This window comes from Chenopodium quinoa, unplaced genomic scaffold (genome assembly GCF_001683475.1).
Source record: "Chenopodium quinoa cultivar QQ74 unplaced genomic scaffold, ASM168347v1, whole genome shotgun sequence".
Lineage (NCBI taxonomy): Eukaryota > Viridiplantae > Streptophyta > Magnoliopsida > Caryophyllales > Amaranthaceae > Chenopodium > Chenopodium quinoa.
In genome coordinates, this window is record NW_018745395.1 from 974,250 (window position 1) to 997,671 (window position 23,422).

General features: G+C 34.4%; 1 protein-coding gene across 5 annotated transcripts; it reads left to right on the plus strand.

Moving 5' to 3' along the window:
- Positions 1–3,739: 3,739 nt before the first annotated feature.
- LOC110712913 (pentatricopeptide repeat-containing protein At2g26790, mitochondrial-like) lies at positions 3,740–12,736 on the plus strand. 5 transcript variants are annotated; one of them, XM_021891377.1, is made up of 8 exons: positions 3,740–3,883; positions 4,070–6,673; positions 8,793–8,837; positions 9,043–9,117; positions 9,896–10,005; positions 10,664–10,806; positions 10,904–10,996; positions 12,009–12,736. In XM_021891377.1, the coding sequence occupies exon 2, from the start codon at positions 4,099–4,101 to the stop codon at positions 6,601–6,603; it is 2,505 nt and encodes an 834-aa protein (XP_021747069.1). In that variant the 5' UTR covers positions 3,740–3,883; positions 4,070–4,098; the 3' UTR covers positions 6,604–6,673; positions 8,793–8,837; positions 9,043–9,117; positions 9,896–10,005; positions 10,664–10,806; positions 10,904–10,996; positions 12,009–12,736. The 5 variants fall into 5 exon arrangements, with proteins under 5 accessions (XP_021747069.1, XP_021747067.1, XP_021747068.1 ...); XM_021891375.1 differs by having other exon boundaries at positions 10,678–10,806; XM_021891376.1 differs by having other exon boundaries at positions 10,678–10,802.
- Positions 12,737–23,422: the final 10,686 nt, after the last annotated feature.

Here is a 23,422-nt window from a genome sequence, read left to right on the forward strand (position 1 = left end):
TTTATTCCATTACCATTGTGATCCTTTCAGTATATATATAGGAATTTAATTTAAAGCATATGCTACAAATCATAATTTACATGTAAATCAATTTTACCTGTTATCTTGGCCACGGCCTACAAATCTGTTTGGACGATCATGGGAAGGATGTCAAAGTCTGACCTTGACGAGTTCCTTTGTGCAACACCAAGCTCTCTACATAATTACCTAAAGTTATATCATCACGAATGAAGCATCTCTAAGTTTTAATTTGATGAGTAGAAAATTTGTAAGAAAACAATTTTTGACAGTGGTTAATGATAAATGTATCAGTGTCCTGATTATAGAAGATCTTTGAAAAATGACTATTCATCCAAGACCTCGGTGTAGACAATCCCCCCACAATTTGCATCTCTTGAAAGCCATGGCCTCCACGACCACCCTTTTCTATTATCCTTATCCTTATCCATAACCCATATGCAAAAGCATAAAGACGACAAACCGAAAACAGCTATTGACTCGCCAAGAGCGAAAATAAGCCCATAGACTACTACTCCTTGATTCGTGAAATTGGGCAACTCCACAATGCTAAAGTCCTCAGAATCAAAATCAAAGGAGACGAGACGAGTCTTGTGAGTATACTGCAATGAATACATCCCATTTATCTTCAAAACAACTACTCCGTATAATTATTCATTCCACTTATAATTGCTATCGTTAGAAGAAGGATATCCCAACAACCGCCACAATCTCAACAAATCCCTGTTGCAGCCAGGTAGTTGCGTAGACATCAACATCAACCCCATTACAGTTCCATGAAGTTTATATGACTCGTTAATCGTACAAATATGATCAGTTATCTTAAATGTATCAGTGCTTCGAACAGTAAATATAAATTCATCGTGGCCTTTAATGCTTGTCATGACTAGTACATCAGTGGTTATACGATTGTTTGTGTTGAGGCTGAAATCTTCGGAATTGATTAGACAACACCAGAGTTTACAAACACACCTGAATCTTAGTAGGCTTTTCACCGGTAGCCTTGCTAGTGTGTCCCTTAGTAAATCTATTGGTATGTGAATTTCTTGGTCATCCAACATTCTCATCTTCTTGCGTGCTCAAGCGCAGAGTAAAAAGCTTAGGCTTTTAAATTTGTCATTAGTTATTTATAATACACTTTATATAGCTAGGAAGACTCCTAAACCTACCAAACTTTTCACACGTCTAACAAGGCCTAAATTGCTATATAGATCATTTGACCAGATTGGTAAATAAAAACGACCCCTACGACAATTTGGTAAAAAAATTTACTCCGACGACAATTTGGTAAAAAAAGCTAACCATATGCGACAATTTGGTAAAAACAATCAACTTCGGCGACATTTAGACAAAAAAATCTAATTTTTTCCGACAAACTCTTTAAAAATCATAATTTAATTTGTTTTTGTGTTTTTAAATTTATATTTCCCCTTTTAAATTTTGAATTAATATGTAATCTCCTTTTGATATATTTTGCTAAATCCCAATACCAAATTTATTTCCAACCCCTTTTAAAACATTTCGTTAATAGGGGGTATAAAACTTAAGTGAAAAATTGATACTTAACATGTTTTTTTTTTCTTGAAATTATTATTTTTATAAAAGAGTTGATTAAAAAAAAGCACGAAAAGCGAACTAAATTAAGTATTCGCGAGTAATTTGTCGGCCATTTTTGTATTTTTTGGGTTAAATGTCGCCTGAGATAATTTTATTTACCAAGTTGTCGCTTTGGGTTAAATTTTTTTAATAAATTTTCGCCGGAGTTAATTTTTTTTACCAAATTGTCACTAAGGGTCTTTTTTATTTACCAATCTGGTCAATTGTCCTTGCTATATATAATTTACCTAAACTGCTAGGGTTAGGAATTTTTTTTTCCTCAAAGCTAATCTAATCTTAAAATTTTTATCGTGCAGATGCACCATGCTCCGTGCATCTGGTTTTCTTTAAAAAAAGGCGGAATGAACATATAGTTGTTCAATAAAGAACATATAGTTGTTTTTTAAATAACGTATAGTTATTTTATAAAGAACATCGCATATGGTTGTTTTGTAATGAACATATGACTATTTAGTTAAAAAAAATCCAGTTTTATGTTCTTTGTATATATTTAAAGAGCATCCGTAATATTAATAAAGAGCATGATAATATAATGTAATGAATATTATTTTTATTCAAAAAAAAAATGATAGTATTTTTAAAGAACATCTAGCTTTTCCATCTTTAAATGCATTATTTGTTCCATAATAAAAGAGTTTTGGTAATTATTTCCTAATCTCAATTTAGAAATTTGTATATTTCCTCATATTTAATTTCACTTGTTTGAATTTTTTAGAGAGAGAAATAGAAAATTTATAGAGAAAAAGAAATTCTTCTGATAGAAGACAATGGTTGCGCATTTAGATCGAGTTTCGTGGTGCTTGTAATCATTGTTTATTTAATGGAGTGATTTTTAATGAAAGTGAATATGTGGATTTGTTAATCAAAGATCGAAGGTAATTTTGAATGAAATTTTGTATATATTTTTCTTTAATTATGCTACTTTAGATTTGAATTAGAATATTTTGTAATCATAAACTTCATTGTTTATTTTCCTTTTTAAAAGTGGATGAATCTGGATGTAGATGTTGAGTTTGAGAATAATGTGACAAAGGTTGAAGATGATGTTCTTTATAAGATAGTGTTATGTTCATTTCTTTAGGGCCTGTTCTAATAGACTGAAATCAGCTGAACTAAGCTGAACTGAACTGAACTGAACTGAACTGAATATTTTATAAGAGAAGGAAATTAGAAGCTGAATTGAACTGAAATGTATGAGAACAGACTCTAAATCTTTACAATTTATAACATGTTCTTTTCACCTTAACTAAATGTTCTTTTCATTTTAGCTAAATGTTCTTTACATCTCTATACAATGCTCTTTTCGCTTTTTTTTGGAACGAACGCACCATATGCATGGTACATCCGCCTCCACGAACACTAATTGATCTAATCTAATAAAAATGTCTCAAATCAAATCTAAACTATGTATGATAAAATATTTTTAAGGAAATTTTAGCCTTTAAGATTTAGAAATTCTATGCAGTGACTTCCTAATTTAGATTAATACACATAGTGACTTCATAGGCTAATTTTATGGCTAACCCATCACTAAAAAACCTATTACTAACTATTATCTCTTATTTAATTTATAACCCATCCCCTAATTAACACTGCACCATCACCACCCCCTTTGACCCTCCCTAACCCACAAAACCACCTCCCAGCCAACCCCGACCCCAAAAACCACCACTTTGTTTACAGGTCGGGTTAGTGGTTTTTAGGGGTCAAGGTGGGTGGTTTTGGGGGTCGTGGTGGGTCAAACTGTCAAAGGGGGTGTAGAGGGACGACCGATTTCAGTGGTTAAGAAGGGGTGGTCGGTTGGTTTTCAACGAGGTTAGGGGTGGGTTTAGGGTTTAATGGCAGGAAAGGGTGGTTGGAAATTATTTTTAAAATTTTGGATCAATCACGTGTTGACACATATCATGAAAATCCATTATAACAAGTTGTTAACCGGTTGGGACCATTGGAGATAAACTAACAATAACACAATTGTGATTATTGATATTATTAGAAGTAAATCGCTTGAGATTATTACTCCGTAAATTGTAATTTTCCAATTTTTAAAACCCTTGTAACATTAGTTTAGTTTTTATATCAGAAATGGGCGGACATCCATTTTAAAAAGACAGTTATTGAACGGCAGCCGCTACGCATTACACACATAAACTACAGAACAACCAACGTTTTCTCTTCATTATGCTCTTCAATCTGTCCTCCATTGAAGCAGCTTGTGAGCTTGCTATCTTCCATTAAAGTAGCTTCCGAGGTAATATGGTTTTCTTTTGTCATTTAATCACAGAATATCAATTCACAATTTACTGTTAATCGTTAAATTAATTTAATTTAATTGAACTATTGGGTTGTAATTTAATTGCTCAAAGGTTGATTCTTGGAATTCATATTGTTTTAGCAAGAAGAGTTTGATTCAAATTTGGTTGCTAATGTATTGCAGAACCCTTCAATTAATGTCAGGAAGGAACTATGAAAATGACATTTTTATCCCTGGGCCGAGGGCGGCTTCCCCTCCTGCCTTGGCTCAGGGTCAAGAACTCTGTATTTGTTCGTCAGAAATCTGCATATGCTTCTGCCCTTTTGAGTTCTTGGTTCACTGATTCTAGTTCTGATGAACAAACTGTTTCGAATCATAGCAATAGTAGTAGTTGTAGTAATAGCAATAGTAATAGTAGTAGTAGTGATGTAGAGGATCAAGTGCATGAGTTAGACACCAAAAGGGTTATTGAAATCTTGAAGGGTTTCGGAAGTGACCCGAAACAGGCCTTTTTGTTCTTTTTTGAGTTGAAGGAACGAGGGTTTCGACACAATGTTGAAACATATGTCTCGATTATTAGGATTTTGTGCAGTCGGGGGAACTATAGATTGTTGGAGGGTTTGTTGTTGGAGGTTATTAGGTCGAAGGAGGGAGAATTGGGTTTTGGCATTACTGAGTTGATGGAGGTTGTTTTTAGTTTACTTGAGGTTGGGGTTGAAAATAGTGGTTCATTGGTTAAGGTGATTGATGCTTTGGTGAAGGCTTATGCTAGTTTGGGTATGTTTGAAGAGTCGGTTGATGTTTTGTTTCAAACACGAAGACGGGGTTTGGTGCCTTGTATATACTCTTGTAACTATTTAATAAATTGCTTGATTGAGAAGGGTAAGTTTGACATGGCTGAGGCTATATACCAACAATTTAAGAGGATGGGTTTGAACCCCAATGTATATACTTACAATCTTATGCTTAAGGTTTTTTGTAAAAAGGGTGATACTAAGAAAGCAGATGATGTACTTACGGAGATGGAGAAAGCTGGTGTAAAAGCAAATGAATATACTAATGGCACTATAATTGAAGGACTTTGTTCACTTCAAAGAACAGATTTAGCATATGAAATTCTTAAGCAATTAAGAGAAAATAATGATCCTGTTGACATTTTTAGTTATGACATGGTGGTTCATGGCTTTTGCGACGAGAATAAGTTGAGTGAAGCTGAGGCTGTTTTGCTTGATATTGAGAACCAAGGGCTGACACCTGATGAGTATAGCTTTGGTGCTTTGATTCATGCATATTGTAAGAGAGGAAGTATTCAAAAAGCATTTAGTCTTGAAAGTGACATGCTGTCAAAAGGTGTGAAAACAAACTGTTTCATTGTGAGTTCCATTCTTCAATGCATTTTTTCTAGGGGATCTTTTACCAATGTTCTCAGTCAATTTAAAACGTACAGGGACATGGGGGTTTTTCTTGACGAAGTTTGTTATAACATTATGATCAATGCTATGTGTAAGTTGGGTAGAGGAGAAGAAGCTCTGGAGCTGCTTGAAGAGATGAAGCACAAAAACTTGGTCCCGGATCTGATTCACTACTCCACTGTGATTAATGGGTATTGTCTTGAGGGAAAGCTTCTTGATGCTTTGAACGTGTACAAGGAAATGAAACATAAGGGTATTCGGCCTGATCTCATTACTTACAATATACTTGCCGGTGGTTTTGCTAGAAAGGGGCTTGCAAAAGAGACTTTGTCATTTCTTGACTACATGAAAACACAAGGTTTGACACCTGATGTTGCTACACATAATAAAATCATTGAAGGCTTCTGTTTAGCAGGAAATGTAAGAGAAGCTGAAAACTATTTCAAAAGTTTGGCGGAAAAGCACCCAGATAATTACTCTGCTATGATTAACGGGTACTGTGAAGCTAGACATACACTGGAGGCGTTAAATCTTTTTGTCAACCTTTACAAGCACGGAATGTTTCTGAAGCAGACCTGCTGGAAGTTGCTTAGTAGCCTTTGCATAGAAGGTCAAGTTGAGAGTGCATTTGATTTGTTTGAAACATTGCTAGTCTCTGACAATTATAATTGCATCAAAATGTACTCAAAGCTTATGTCAGCATTGTGCAATTCTGGAGATATAAAAAAGGCTAGGTGGTTGTTTGACAATTGGATAAATAAAGGGTTGAAACCTGATGCCATTATGTACACAATAATGATTAATGGGTTTTGCAAGTCTAATCTTATGTCGGAGGCCTGGGAGCTTTTAGGTGCTATGAAGGACAACGGTATTTTGCCTGATGTGGTCACTTTCACTGTTTTGATAGATGGTTGTGTAAAGTCAAGCTTAAAGAATTCTCGTTCGCGCCCAAACATGTCTCTATGTGAGAAAGCCACAGAATTTGAATCTGAGATGTCAGAATTGCAGCTGAAACCTGATGTTGCCTGTTATACTGTGTTAATTGACAAACGCTGCAAGATGAATGATATCAAGGATGCTATTAAGTTGTTCAGAGAAATGATGGATAATGGTCTGCAGCCTGATAATGTGACATATACAGCTCTCCTTTCTGGCTGTTATAGAGTACAAGATGTGGACACAACTGAGACACTTTTTGATGCGATGACTGCACAGGGTTTACAGCCTGATCAAATAACCAGGTCACTGAAGTCAAAATTAGAACATGGTATATTGAAAGCAAAGAAAGTGCAGTTCACACATTGAGCAAGCTGATAAATGGTTTTAGCTCCTGAAATCAAAATCAACGGGTTAACTCTGTTACCATTGCTTGGAGGTTAGTTAAATTCATATCAGCTGCTGTTCATTTCTAATGGTTGATATGATTGTGATTCTAATTGTTGATATGATTGTGATTGACAATTCTTATTACTATAGAAGGTCAAAATTATCATTGATTCTTTAATCTATTATGCTTTGTATTTGAAATGTCTATATAAAGATTTAGCTTTAGCTGTCAGCAAAATATGTTTAAAGTTATGGACCCTAATCATAAGATATAAATTCTCCCTCTATTTCCCAAAGTTTGACTCACTTTCTGTTTTGGGGTGATTATGAAAGTCCAACTTACTTTTATCTTATTTATTATTGGCCATCCCATATTAACATCTTACCACTTACCCCTTAATATTTACACCTTTCCACTTGCTCTCTCTTATTATATAATTTATATACCCTTTTAATGCACCCAATTACAAGTTTTATAAATAAAACTCTATCTCTTTATCCATATCTTTCTTATACCCATTCACTTTTTCCAAACTATTCTACGAACAAGAGTCTACGGTAAGTGGGTAGGATTTTGTGGTATGGATGGACCGAGAGAGTTATTCTCTTGATTCAAAAAGCCTTTGTTGCGTTTTTTTTCTATCCTTAAGCTGACCCTTCTACTCCCAGCGTGTATAGAGAGAGAGGAAGGCTCATGTAAGAACTCAATCTTAAATAAGAACCAATCTCAGCCCTTTATTACTTTTGATCTAATCATCTAAAATGATCCTTTAGTAATGACATTTCTATAATTTTGAGGAGTTCATATTTAGAACATAGAAAAAAAAAAATTTAGGACTTAGGAAAAATTTTAGAACATAAGCAGAAAAAATTTAGAACATAAGCAAACAAAATTTAGGACATAAGAAAAATGATTTAGAACATAAGTTGAAAAAAAAATTTATAACATAAGCCAAAAAAATAATTTAGAACATAGGAAAAAATTTAGAACATAAGTTGAACAAATAATTTAGAACATAAGCTAAAATAAAAATTTTAGAACATAGGAAATAATTTGGAACATAAGTAGAAAAATTTAGAATATAGGAAAAACTTTAGAACATAAGCAGAAAAAAAATTAGAACGTAGGAAAAAGTTTAGAACATAAGGTGTTCTTACATAAGAAAGGGTTCATATATGAGGAGTTCTTACCGGTTTATGTCTCACAAATAATACCCCTTTGTTGCACATAATTCCTTATCTCCCTTTATTATTCAATCTAGCTTACATAAGGAAATGGTTATCTCTAGAAAGAGAGTGTTTTATTAATTGGATATGAGCTATAAACTAGTTGAAGTGGTTTTGACATTACTAGGGGCTATATCAAGCCTACCTCGCATTACTGTAAGTCTGTAATGAACTGTTACAAGGATGAAGCAACATGAAATAAGGGGGAGACAAGGGGCAGCAGCAAAAGGAGGATGATCGCATTACAACACTAGGAGACAAAATTAAATAAGAAAGCACTAGGGAGTATAGCAACATGGACTGATTTCTGATAGCAGTAGAAGACAAGCTTAATTATTGTTAGATTATCTTAGTTATCTAATTATCTTTTGTGACCTTGCTAAATACATTAGGAGTAGTAGCATGTGCAGTAGGGCATTATGTAAAAATTGTGTGAGAACTTTTGTGAGAGATTTGTAGCCTAAAAGGCTAAAACTACTAGTTAAGAGTAATAACCTATTCTATATAGAGAGTAATAGTCTAAAGCTATTTAGAATTTTAGAGAGTAATACACTTGTCATTTGTAACCTCTTTTGCCACTATCAATCAAACATCAAGCTTTCATCTTTATTCATTTGCCTTGGTAAATCAGAAAATACTAGGTCCGAAATTCAGTTACATTAGGTTTTTGTTTTCTTAGGATAGTATTTATGAGAAAATATTACCATCTGGGATATATATTTCTGGCCTTTTACTGGTCAGCTTATAGGCTGGATCAACCAACTAACAATATCTGCTTTTAAAAGGTTTGAACACATTGCATTACTCTCAAAGTAGCAAATAATTACTCAAAAGATTATAATTTTTTTTATGCATTTGGAAATTGGTTTCAATGCACTCTTATTAGGACATAATTTTTCTTTTTCAATTTATACCAGTTTCTTATTCACTATTATTTGCAGGTGATTCACATTATCCGGAAATGCAACATACTTGGAATTAAAATAGTAAGTGTACGGAATTTACGCTTTTTCTTCGTGGCATGTGATGCAACTTTGGTATATTGTGAGTTTTAGAAATTACATTGGGAGCTTTGACAGGGTTGGGGCCTAAACTCTACGGATGAAGGGACGACGTAAACATTTTTGTATAATATTTTTACTTGAAATCACTTAAACGCTGTTCTGATTCATATGTTAATTTTCCTTTCAGTTGGTACAAGAGCAGAGACTTTTGAGGGAAAAATAGGAACTCAGCATGATGCTATATTGTTTTGTTGATCTTGAAGTAAGTTAACAGCAACATTCAACAAAAATATTTCTTACCATGAGTTTTACTTTTCAAAATCAAATGTTAAAATGAGCTAGTCTTTAGTTAATTTTGCATCTGACATTGAATAAAAAGCTAGCTCTCTTTCTTTTCTTTCCCCGGAAAGACGGAAAAGCCCCTTTCCAGCTCACTCTGTCGCGAGCTTGTTGTAGTCGGTCCTAAAGGGAGAATCTTGCTTAACAATGGCACCAACGGATACTGTCACATCGGCTGGTAACCAACCTCGGGATTGATTGTTGACGGATGGCTTGGGAAAGCTTCAACCAAAAGGGATGAAGCGAGCAGCCGCGAAGGCAATCGCTCGGATGTTCCCCTAACCCAACCCGGGAACGGACCGGAGGGAACCGCAGCAACCAATACTCTGCATAATTATATAAACTACAGCAATGTATGAAAAGGCTAAGGCGCACCAAGGCGATTTGAATTTTTCTGTGCTTAGGTGTGCATCAATAAAGTGAAGCTCTCTTAATACACATTTTCTATAATTAAAAATAAATAAATAAATTAAATAAATTAAAAAAAAAATTAAAAAAAGTGAAAAAATGCTATTCGCCATAAAGGGTGCTCCTAGATGAGCGCTTCATCAAATTCTCTTTGTGCATGACCCTTATAACCTTACGCCTAAGTATGCCTTATAAGCTAAATCTCTAAGTGATTTAAGTAGAAAATTTTGCTAGGATTGATTGTTAGACATGTATCAGGGTAGTGATTGACTACTTGAACTTAACTTCCTCAGATTGGGTCAATTATATAAGGAGGGGGGGCTTTTGCAGTTCCATATGCTGAAGGAGTTTCTTTGATGAGTATCTGAGACATGGAAGTTCTGCTATTTGCTTACTTTCTTAGGTGAGGAATTGCTTCATTTATACTCACTCCATTTCAAAAAAATTGTTACACTTTATTTATTTATTTATTTTTCCAAAACCAAAGAAATGATTCGAAATTAAGAGAAGAAAATGGAATAAGTAGATGAAAGAAATAATTAGTTTAAAAAATAAGTAGTGGACCCAATAGAGTAAGGATATTTATATTTATAAAAACGGTAAGTGAATGAAAAAAAAAAATAGTAGGCCACATGTTCTCGAATTGGGAAAAGGTACAGCCGCACAGGGTAATCTTTTTTTAAAACATCCCTGAATTGAATGTTTTATAACTTGCTGTTTAGGTAGAAGAAAGGTTCTGGGCTGTGTAGATGCTGAGACATATACTTGAATCTAGACTATCTAGTGCCAATGAGGTCTTGGCCTAGTGGTTAAGAGTGAGGGGTGCTGTTTACATAAGATTGCTGGGTGAAATTCCACACCCCCATTTATAGTTTGTATTGCCCTTGTGGCTTATATGGACCAAAAATTTCATATGTACTTGAATCTAGAGTTGATCTTGCCAGGATTTTTTTTTTATCTTTACGTTAGAGGGTTTTATCTGTTTCTTTTTCTTTTTTAGTGTCAATCTGGGGTCGAGTAGCTCAGTGCTAGGCCTGTTTAACCAAAAATCTTCTTGCCAGGTGTGGTCATGCAGGTCCATAGAAGCTTGCTTATGGCTTAACTTTGGTCTGCAGTTGATTACTGCTTTTGACCGATTTCTTTCAATTTTGAGAAGCAAATATAAGAAGGTTATATGCATGAAAGTCATTCACCAATGTGGTAGGTAGGATTGGAGCTTTTTGGTTAAAATTATGCTTTTCTTGGTGTTTTTTTAAAAAAAAATTATAGTGTCTAATTGCTAATATTGGGGATGATATCAGGCATTGGACTTTGTAATGCGTGCTGAACGTGGAAAAAGCTTACAATAGAGCTTTCTGCTCTAAAGGTCCTTATGGTTTAACATTATTCAATGGGTAAGTAAAATACCTGCAAATTTCATCATCTTTCAAAACAAATCTTCTGCGGCCGAATGATTTAAGGGACAAATTGACAATTAGCATGTTGCTGAGGTATAATTTATGATATTGTGGATTGTCACTTGGTGTGGTTGCTGCAATGCATTATGCCATTAGATGTGTGTCTGTCTCTTTATATAATTTCCAGTACTCTACAGTAATTGAAATTTAGAGATGTTCTTTCTTCCAATTTACTCAAACTCGGGTACTCATGTCAATCTAACACAGTTACGCTATGTTACTCGGACTCTTTCATTTACCTCACGTGTCCGTGTCGACACGACTCGTGTCGGACACCGACACAGACACTTGGACACTTCATTTTTAAATAAAAACACAATTTTTTTCAAGAAAATGGGCGAGTCCGATACTTGGACACCCGTGTTTAATTGGACACTTCATCCGAGTCCAAGTAACATAGCAGTTACGTGTACAGGAGGTGTTCAGTATTGTTATATTCTGATAAAACTCTATAGCAGCCCAAAATGAATTGTCAAGTGTCCATACCCTTGTTAGATTGTTAGAGGATTGGACTATGGCCATGGGTACTTGAGTTGAAGCGAAGAACTAGACTAGCATAGCACTTTCTTCTTATGGCTGAGTCCACCCTTTGATGTGATGGGGGTGCTAGAGTTGTGTGTCCTGTGAGTCTGTGACCACATTCTTGGTTGGGTAGCACCTTGCTCTTTGTCATTGCCTTCACCCATTCAGTTTTTTTTAATTCTTTTTCCTTGATTTTGTTCTTGTACTCGTTTCTTACCATTAAAAGTCACCCTTATATATATGAACTTAAAATCATATTTTCTTGTTATATACTTATATGAACTTAGTCATATTTTCTTGTCTTCATGTATCAGTACCCAAAATGCCTTATGTGTGGATTTTAATTTAATTACCCTTTCCCATCATTCCATTTTCTCTTAATTATGCGGCTTTTCGTTTTCATTTGGATTGTTCCATTTTCTTCCAGATTCCAGAGACTATATTTCTCTCATTGAGTAGGATGAGATTAAGAATCTTGCAGCTGCTTGATTCAGAAAGTCAGAAAGTGTGGTCAGCACATTTGGTAAGTGTTAATAAATGGTGGTAATGGGGATAAAATGATGCATAAATTTGTAAGAAAAATCAATGTTTATTCCCATGGTGATTCCAGTTCACCCCAAATGATCTCTTTTTTCCTCACAAATTTGGGGGATAACTGATAATTATGATGAAAAACACAAATTAGGGGTGCATCACTAATGGACACAAGGATGTTACTTGTGAAATTATTCCCATTACCGTTATTTATTACCGACTAGTAAACGGGTTGTGAGGGCATTGTTTGGTGTAGTTCCCTATAATGGTAATCAAGGGCGGTTGTTCTTGCATTTAACTTGGTCAGACTGATACATGGAACGAAATAAGCCCAGGGATACTAATGAATTGCCGAGGCAATTAATGACTTGTTTGTTAGCTTACCCTGATTCTATGAGCATATATAATCGAATTTGCTCAAAATCTATGTATATTTGGATCAGTAGTGTTAGCTACTATAGAATTTCTGGATGTATAAGTAGGCATTTGTGTTCATATGGGACAAGATTTGAGTGTATTTGTATGGGTAAAGTAAATTAGACTAGTTTTAGGTGATTATACTTATGCGAATTACACAGTACAAGAATCTAATGGAAGCTCTTTAAAAAAATTCTTCCTTTTTACAGAGGCTTTAGTAGCTAATTGGTAACCGGTGGTATTAGCTGTTTTATTAATTTGTTATAATTTTTGAAATTAAATGGTTGTACAAAATTGTGTGATACTTCCTCCGTTTTCTTTTAGATGCAACACACCCTTTAGCACGGTAATTAAGAAAGGTGGGGTTTAGATGATATAATAAACTTTACAATAGGATGAGTGGTTGTTAGAAGTGTAATTTAGTGGGCCATGTGCTTAAAATAAGGGATATAATATAGTTTTTCTCTAAAGTAACTTTCCTTTTATAGTGTATTGCAAGTATTGTGACATTTCCTTTTTAAGGAAGTGTTGCAAGTAAAAGAAAACGGAGGAAGTATATAAGTATGAGTTGTGCCCAGTTAATTCCCCAGCTAAACAAAATTTGTTTATTTGGGTATAAACTTCTTTTCAAGTACTAGTGGTGGGGTACATGTGTCTTTTTATGTACTAATTGAGGGGTATATGTGTAATTTTCTCACCAAACAGTAAATGTAAATTGTAAACAGTAATTGGACAGCTCACCAAAAGTATTGAATAAATGATCGCGCTTTTTTAATATATTTACATAAATGTCACCAGATTAATGCAAATTCATTTATTTGGCAGATAAACTTGTATTTGCTGTATAAGTATTAATTGTTACTTGTTTTAGTAATTTATTGTACTTCCTCTGTTCTTTTTTACTTGACCTGTTTCTTTTATTACGCTTGCCAATGCAAAACTTTAGTGATTAATAACTTTAATTTTCTATAAATAAAATTATAAAAGTTGTATATTACGATATTACTTAATGAGACGAATTCAAAAAGACCCCACATGAATATATTTTTCCTTACATATCATTCACAAAAGACGGTCAACGGAGAGGTGATGAATAGTATAAAAGTCAAAGCGGGTCAAGTAAAAAAAACGGAGGAAGTATGTAATAAGGGAAAGATTAAATGTTTACTATGTACTCCCTCCGTCCCATAATTACAGGCAAATATACTATTTTGGGTGTCCCAAAATGTTCCTCCTATTACTAGAAATACTCCCTCCGTTTTTAAATACTTGCTCCATTTCTCTTGAACACGCATGCCGATGCTAACCTTTGATCACTAATATCTTTAATTATCAATAAGTAAAAATTCTAACAATTGAAAATTAATAATCTATTTATTGAGATGATTCCAACAAGTACCCACAAGACTATATTTTTTCTTATGTATAAATCACAAACATTAGTCAAAGTAAGACAAATTAATAGTGCAAAAAATAGAAATTGAGCAAGTATTTAAAAACAGAGGGAGTAACACCTAATCATTACTTACTTTTTAGCTTTTCCATACAAATTACACACATACCTAAAAAATCATTACTTCCTTTTTCATACAAAATACACACATACCCAAAAAAATCATTACTTACTTTTTAACTTTTCCATACAATATTCTCTACTTTTTATTATCCCCATACAACATTCTTCAATTTTTATCTTTTTCATACAATATTCCTCTACTTTTTCCATCCTCTTTAAAAACCGTACTTTTTAGAGTTATTTGCCTGTAATTATGGGACGGAGGGAGTAGTAAACTAATCTAAAAAGGGTTTTATTACAAGCTTTTTTTTAAAAAGAATTATTAGTTCCGTCAAAAAAAAATAATAGTTAAAAAAGTTTTTTCAATTATTTGTTTCCCAAACACTTATAATAGGTTTTTAAATGGTCAAGCATCTTATATGTCTTAGGCCCTACTCAATTCACTTTAAAAAATTAATAATATTAAGTAAAAATAATTTCAGTTCAGTAAAATTAAGTTCAGTTCAGTAAAAATAAGTTCAGTTAAGTAAAATTCATTTTTTTTTAAAGAAAAATTATAATAGAAAATCAGTAAAAATAATTTCTGTTCAGCAAAAATAATTTCAGTTAAGTAAAAATAATTTAAGTTCAGCAAATATAATTTTGTTTCAGTAAAAATAATTTAAGTTCAGCAAAAATAAGGTAAAGTGAATGGGGCCTTAGTTAAAACTTAAAAGCACTTTACCAAACAAGGTGCATGTATATAGACTAGAGAGCAATTATTTATATATGCACCAGGAACAGGTTTATGTATACAAAGCATTGTTAACCATGTAATTTTCATACTCCCTTCAATTGACATTAAATAAAAAATAAGAGGTAAGTGGTAGTTAGATTATTTAAAAATTGTAAAGAAAGATAATAGGATTAATAATTTATTGAAAAATAATGGATGCGAGTGGTAAGAAATAATATTAAAAAAAAAAAAAAAAGGTAGTAGTGAGTTTGGTTGATATCATAAGAAAAGAGAGATAGAATTAAAATGTAGCTATTTGCCAAAAACAATGAAGGGAGTATTTAGCGTAATATATAAAATAGTATGGAGGGAGTATTACATAATTTATGTTACATACTCCAAATGGAAATCAAGTTAAAAGTCGAACGTACTATTTAATTTTCGATGCAAAAAATGATCTAAAAAATTGCTATCTTTAACATGAAATAACGGATTTGGGATTAACTTTTCACAAACTATTGGGTATGGACACCCACACCCAAGTGTTTGTGCGTCCGAAGACAATGATGATGAAGACGACGATGACGGCAATGGTGGGCGATTGAAACCCTAGATTTGAATTGAAGCAGCGGCTGGTCGGTTGTAACACCCCAATAATTTTCTCTTTAAATCTGTGAGGACTCTAAACAATATTCAAGAGAATTACTGGCGTGCTACCGCCACGTGTTCAAACGTTAATGCTTTATCAGAAAATAGCAGCGGAAAAACTAATTCAGTTATAAATAAGTTTCAAAACCAATAACCAAAACCAAATTAAATCATACAACTTGGAACCATTAAGGCCCTTATTCAAAACCCCACAAAAGTAGTAAATAAATAAAACCTGAGTTTAAATAAATTCAAACTTATGAAAAGAAATAAACTGCGAATAATAACCAACTCTCTATTCAAAATCCCACAACCCTAATGCGAATGCTGCGTATGTAAGAACCTGTGGTTAATCTGCTCCCAAATATTACAAATGTAAAAATTGGATCGTCACAGGGTCATTGAAAGGCGAAGGCCATGACCAAAGGAAGACACACACAAAAGCACGCAATCAGCAAAGCTGAGTACATACAAGCTGCAAAACATAAAAGAAATCCCTAACATGCTACTAATAATCAATCATCACGCATCATTAGTTTATAGACTCGACACATGACTCAACTATTTATATTACTAAGACTCCATTAATTAATAATAGGTAAATCATTTTTTTATTCATTGGATTACGCAATAGACAAAGTTGTCCAACCCATGCTCCATTTGGAACATCAATAAAAGAAAAACCCCATGCCTCCTTTCGGAAACATCAATAAACATCTAACGACTACGGGCACGACTCCGTGACTGTAGTTAGTATGAGATCTCACCTAACTCCTAGTTTTTTTAAAAAATAATATTTGAAATAGGAGACTCGTAGATCAGACGGCCTCGATAAAAGTACACAGCTAATACCCCATGTACCCCAACCCCTGATTGTCATTACTCCAGATGTGCACCAATCCAGAGTTTTATTGCTCATCCATCTTGCACTTTACGTGATTTACAGGTTTAGATTTGGTGATGACTCATATACATTACAATACAAACATTCCAAACACAATTCAACCAAACATGGCAAATTCCCAATTTAAATTCTTGATTTATTGGTTACTACCTCGGTGTATAAACACCTTGAGTGCATAAGGCACCCCAAAACCTTAACCTCGTCTTATAAGACTTGAATTCCTCCTTTACTCATCCTGTTTCCATAAACATGAATAAGTAATAATTTAATCTTTAATTTACACCAATCACACACCTTTGCCTTTAAGCGCACCTTGCATAATTAGAGCACAAATAATACTTGCATTATAAACTAGTGCACATCATTTGAAATTTACAATGTATAACCAAACAATTTAACCCAGTCAATCCTATACATGATACTAAGTTCTCGATCCGTCCTTAAACATGCACCTACAAGCAAGGTTTCGTAACTTATACGTACCTTGAATAAACGAATTGGTATGCCACTTTACTATCTAGAAATCACCTTCAATAAACTCCTCTCCTAAACCAAACAATTACATCTCAATCGATCAATACCCAATCAATCAAATTTACAACAATACTAACTTACTTTAAAACCTTCAAAATCCAAATCAAACAACACTTTAAAACCTTCCCTTTAGTTAAAATTAAAGGCTTATATATAGTTTTTTAAATTTTCTTCATAAAAACCTTAAAATACACTCTTATACATGAAATTACAGCAAGTTTAAAGTCTAATAAAAAATCTAAAAATTATATAAAAACCCCTAATAATCTCCCTTTTTAATGGGTGATTAAACCCTCTTTATAAAACATCAAAAGTAATACTTAGAAACTATTTCCAACACTTAAAACTTCAGTAAAAACATAATTAATTTTATTAATCAAACTCAAGGATAATATTTTAAATATAAAAAAACTTCGTTAAAATCAAAAAATGCCCGAAACTCATATTTAGAGGCTGAATTTGGCCACGAGAGAGCGGTACTCACTACCAAAGGTAGTGAGTTTTTCTTAAAACGTTGTTTTCACATGGAAAACACTACTTTTTTTTGTCAAAATCGGATGAGTTCAAAACCTGATCGGGATTAAAACGGGATTAATATTAACGAACGGAAATCTAAAAATTAAAACACGAATTTACGTTTTCAAAATAATCTGGAATTAAGTTAAAATAATCAGTAGTTATAATTACCAAAATTTCAAAACATCATTACTATAAAAGCCCTAAATCAATTGTTCATAAAAACCCTAAAATCATGATTTTCAATAAATTGAAACCCTAGGTTTATAATTCATAAAATATGAAAATTTATAACATAAATATAATCTGAAATTTATAATCTTTATACCATCAAAATATAATTTGATACTAAAAATATAATTTTTATACTAAAATCAAAACCCAAAACAATTAAATTAACATTAAGCAAAATAATGAAACAAAGGAGGATGAAAATAAGACTAACCTTTTTGTGTGGGAAATTTTTGGAGATTCATAGGGTATTTATAGGAGAGAATTATTGTAGGGTAAAAAGGAAGATTGGGCCTCATAAAAATAATGGGTCAATTAAGTAAACAAATGGGTTAGGCTTGTTTGATTGGACATAAATTGTAAAATAAAGGTGCATAAAATAATTTGTTCAAATAATTTTCGACCCAGATTAATAATTTGAAAATTTTGAAATTAAATTCCGGAAAATAACACATAAATATTATAAATAAAATAAACTTTCATTTATAAAATATTTTAAAAATACGGGGGATTACATTGGTGGAGTTCAAGATTATCAGAACAAAAATAAAAAATCGAATATGATAATCTTGAAACACTACCCTCTGATTCAAGATCCATTGCAACGAATCAGATCAAATTGAGGTATGGTTTGCGTGCGGTGGGTTTGGGGCTGCCTGTGTCTGCGCCGGGCTTCGACAGGAGCTGTGGTGTGGCTGTCAGGGTCTGGTGTTTAGGAGAGAGGTGGCTTGACAGTGCAGCGGTGGTGCCCTACTGGGTTGGTTGTTTGGTGGGTGGGTTAGGTGGTTGGTGGGTGAGGTGGGGTAGTGTATATTTTTAAGCTGGTTTTGATGAAGAAGAGGGAGTGAGGGGTGTCGTGGGATTTTGTTGGCTGATTGTGAGTGGAATTTTCTGTAGGGCAACATGAGAGCGAGATGCGTGAGCGGATAGGAGAGAATGGAGTAAAAATATGCATATAAGCCAAAAAAATCAACTTATCAGCCAGTAAATGTTTGATATAAGTTAATATTTTGGACGTATTAGACATCAATAAAAACATATCAACCAACAAAAACAACCCATGAGCCAACAAAAAATACATATCAGTCAACAAGAGAAATATATCAGGCAACAAAAGGCACTTATCAGCCAACAAAACAATGAAATCAACAGCAAGAGATAAGCCAACAAAATAAACATATCAGCTAACAGAATGATATATATATATATATATATATATATATATATATATATATATATATATATATAAGCTAAAGAAATAAATGTATCGGCCAACTAAAGAACATATATAAGCCAAATGATGTCTCATATAAGGCAATAAAAGAAACCTATCAAAAAAAATTTTAAAAATATATCAGCCAACAAAAAAAATATATTAGCCAATATAAAAATCATCTCCAACAAATAAAATATATCAGCCAAAACATAAAACATATAAGCCAACAGGTAAAATATATCGGTCAAGCCAGCCGCACCGAAATATGCGTGCAAATGCTTAACCTTTTTGCTAGGGATAATGGGGGTTGGACGGATGTTGGCCTACCATCCCCATCCTCGACTTAGTGGGTACAAAACCATACCGTCTTACAACTTGGATTTTAACACATATTTATTTTGACCCAAGACCTGCCTAATCCGCAAGTCTCAATATAATACATAATATAGATTATATATATAAAAAAAAACCTTGGATAATATTACACATTTATTTATCTATTTATTTTATAAGTCTACTAGCTTAGAACTGCGATGCACGGTTTAAATAAAACCTATTTTTAATTTGTATATTTTTAAAAATAAATCGCTATATACATGAATATAAATAAGAATTACCTAAATTTTGTAATTATAATTTTTTTTATTTTCATCAAAATTATAATATAGAATCTGTTCAACGTTGTCTAATTTATAGTTCAATGTAGGAGATCATTTGTTAGTATGCTATTTAAAACTGTTTCAATTTCCTATGATAAATTGATAGATTTTAGTTGTAATAGAGAAGCTTTTAATATTTAAATTTCAAAAATCTTAAATATGATAGCTGTAAAAAAAAAAAATTGAGATCATCGTTGCATTTAGGCGAGAAATTTTTTTTATTGAGAAAGCGACACGTAGGCATTGGTGACGTCAATATCTTCTGTTTTAGTAATAGTTAAATGGATTATGAAGTGCTACGTTGCTATTCAAAAAAAAAAAAGTACTACGTATTATTTACGAAGTACTTTATTTTATTTTTGTTTTATATACAAAATACTACCCTTGTTTCTTTTAAGTTGACACGTATTTCTTTTTAGGAAGTTTTTTTTAGTTGATATGTTTCCTTTTAGGTAAATTTTTTACCTTGTATTTACAAGTTACCCTACTTGCTTTTTCATTATCTTTCACTCTCTCTGCTCTTCTTAATATATGTGCCTAAATCAAACGTGTCAACTAAATTAAAAACAGAAAAAGTAATATAAAAGTATATAAATTTTATTCTTTTTAAAATATATGGATGTAGGTCAGCCTCACCTGAATACGATTTTAATCCCCATCCCCATCACCCGCCAAACCGGAAGCAATCCCTATTTCCTACCCTAGTGTAACTGAGATGGGGCAGGTCAATTTTTTTGTCTACCTTACTTGACCCGCCGTATTACCATCCTTAATTCTAGCCCAAATAAATGGCTGAAAACGTGACAACTTATTCGCCAAAATCTGTCTCAAGACTCTCAACTCCCAACCCTCAACCCGGCCCGTAATGAGGTCCCTAACTAAGGTAGACTTAAAATTCAATTCAAGCACTCCCATCTAGGGGTGGGACTTCGGTCTGGCAGTTCGGTTTGACCTCGGTTTGAGTCGGTTTCGGTTTGGAGCAGTTCGGATTGAAACGGTTTAGTTTAGCTGGCGGGTCGGTTTGGTTCGGTTTGGGTTAGTCATGGCTCGGTTTGGTTTCGGTTTATTTCTTTGCGGTTTAAATTCGATTTGGGTCATAAGCGGGTCGATTTATAAACGATTCGGATTATGTCGGTTCGGTTTGATACGGGTCGGTTTAAGGGGCGGGTTTACCCGGGTCAATGTCAGTTCGGTTTACAAACGGTTTGGATCAAGCCGGTTTGGTTTGAAATGGGTCGGTTTAGGGGCGGATTTACCCGGGTCAATATCGGTTCGGATTATAAACGGTGCGAATCATGTCGGTTCAGTTTGAAATGGGCCGGTTTAGTAGAGGGTTTACACAGTTCAATTGGTTCGGTTTATGAACGGTTTGGATCATGTCGGTTCGGTTTATAAGCGGTTTGGGTCATGAATTGAATTCATGATTGTTTCAAAGATCGCGTCATGACCATGATTTAATGAGTTGATACTTATAATACGATAAATCGATAATTAAGAATGTACAAATATTCAATTAGATTGATCAACAAGTGTTTTAAACTTTTAAGTTTTAATAATCAGATATGTAAATATGTTTATCGATTGTAGATTTGTAGTACATACCAATAATTCAATGAGGCAATGATACTTATGATAGTATGATAATGATACCAACCATACATTCGTACGATATGATATACATAATAATTAATCTATAATTACATATACATTAACAATATCGTATTGAATCAATTTCCATTTCCAAACATTGCATTTCTTATAAATTATAACTTACACGAGATTAAATGGATTCGTTATTTAGTTTGTTACTTTATTTAGATTACTAACTCAAACAACTTAATAAGTTAAATGGACGAAATCACGAAATCATGACCATGATTTAATGAGTTGATACTTATAATACGATAAATCGATAATTAAGAATGTACAAGTATTCAATTAGATTGATCAACAAGTGTTTTAAACTTTTAAGTTTTAATGATCAGATATGTAAATAACTAAATATGTTTATCGATTATAGTACATACCAATAATTCAATGAGGCAATGATACTTATGATAGTATGATAATGATACCAACCGTACATTCGTACGATATGATATATGATTAGGGGATTTTTCCCACCAATCACCATCTGACAAGTGGACCAATCAGGTTCCGCCATGTGTCCGTCACATGGGCCAATAGGAGCCTGCCACGTGTTAAGCAATGATCCGTCCACCATGGACCAATTACGACACGACACGTGTCCTTCCCATGACACCTGGGATAACCGGTCACCTAGGCCCAACTCCCGAGGGAAGCCCAATCAGCCCAAGGTTAACCTAAACCTAGATTGACACGTTTCCCGAGGTTATAAATACCTCCCTTAATCCTCATTAAGGGAGATCACACGCTAAAAACGCAGATTACACACATTAAACACTCTCACCTAGAGAGACCCAATCACTTTAATTTCCGCATTAATTACTCCTTAATCAAGTACTAACTTGACCGTCGGAGGCGGATCTCCAATCATCCGGAGCATCCGTTTGTTTTGCAGGTACAGGCGTCCGGTTCCAGTCTCGGAATTGTAACTCTCCCGCAGGACATCAGAAAACCCCGAAACATTTGGCGCCGTCTGTGGGGAGAGTACTTCTGAGATGGGATCCACGTCTGTATCGACTCCTGAAGAGAGGCGTCCCCTAGACGACCCTCAAGTTCAGTCGGACCACGATACTGAGAATGAATTTGAAGTTGAAGCTCACACAGCTTCAGACGGGACCCTAAGGGCCCGACGTACCCGTCATACCGAAAGGAGGGAACGGGAACATCTTCAAACTGGAAGCGAGCCAGCAGGCGCACCGCCTGTTCGGCAACAGCCGACTGATGGGTCTGCTCCCATCACAAGGAACGAACTCATGACCTTCATGAGGGACTTCAAGGGAGAAATTCAAGATTTGATCAACAAGAAGCCGCCTGCTCTGGACAAGGAGCAGTCGGCTAAGAAACCCTCCACTTCACTGAAGAGGAAACCAGTTCAAGGGCGAGAGGCGACCCCTCATCCTAAATCTAGGAAGTAGGAGCCACCTGCCCTTGATTTCACAAAATACCGTTTTCCTACTCCAGGAAATAGGAAACCTGTTCGTCATATTCAGGCGGACGGGTCGAGGAAAACATACACAGACGCTCGGCTACTGCTAGAGCAGAAGAAGAGTGACCGATTGTCAGAATCGGCCTCTACTTCAAACTTCCAAGACAGTCTGCGAAATACCTCGATGAGGCATACTCAGTCGTATCATGAGAGTCAGTCAGGCGACACCTCCCGTCAGTCCGGCTTTCATAGCGACCAGGCGGTACCAAACTTACCGTTTGTACCGCAACAACAGTATTTTTTACAGCCACCTCCGTTTGGTGGACATGCAGCAAAAAATGTCCAACCTATGGACTGGCAGCTACGGTTGCTTAGACTTGGTGAACAGCCGTCGGCCTTCTCCAAGGAAATTACTGAAGCCGCTCAGCCGGCCAAAGTGAAAAATGTATTAGTAGGCGCCTATGACGGCACTACTAACCCAGAAGACCATCTGATGGCATTCACCAATCTGATGTACCTTCAAGGGTTGGATGATCCCACTTGGTGCAAGTGTTTCCCAGCGACTCTCAAAGGAATCGCACAACAATGGTTCGGCAACCTGCCGACTGGTTGTGTAAATAACTTCAAGACGCTTGCTTACTTATTCACCTCCAACTTCGCCATGAACATCCCTGCGAAAAAGACGACCCTTGATTTAGGAACAATTCAGCAGGGCGAGAAAGAGGGGCTTCGTTCTTACATCAGGCGGTTTAACCTGATGAGAATACAGATTCAAGGGTTACCGAATGAAGTAGCCTATACTGACTTTTTCAGAGGTCTCAAAGACGGGTCGACCTTCAAATTTGATTTGGTCCGAAAGAGGGTGGCGACTCTTCAAG

Bases quoted from the DNA above. Each gene is read 5' to 3' on its own strand.
- LOC110712913 (XM_021891377.1), top strand. From the start codon at position 4,099: ATGAAAATGACATTTTTATCCCTGGGCCGAGGGCGGCTTCCCCTCCTG.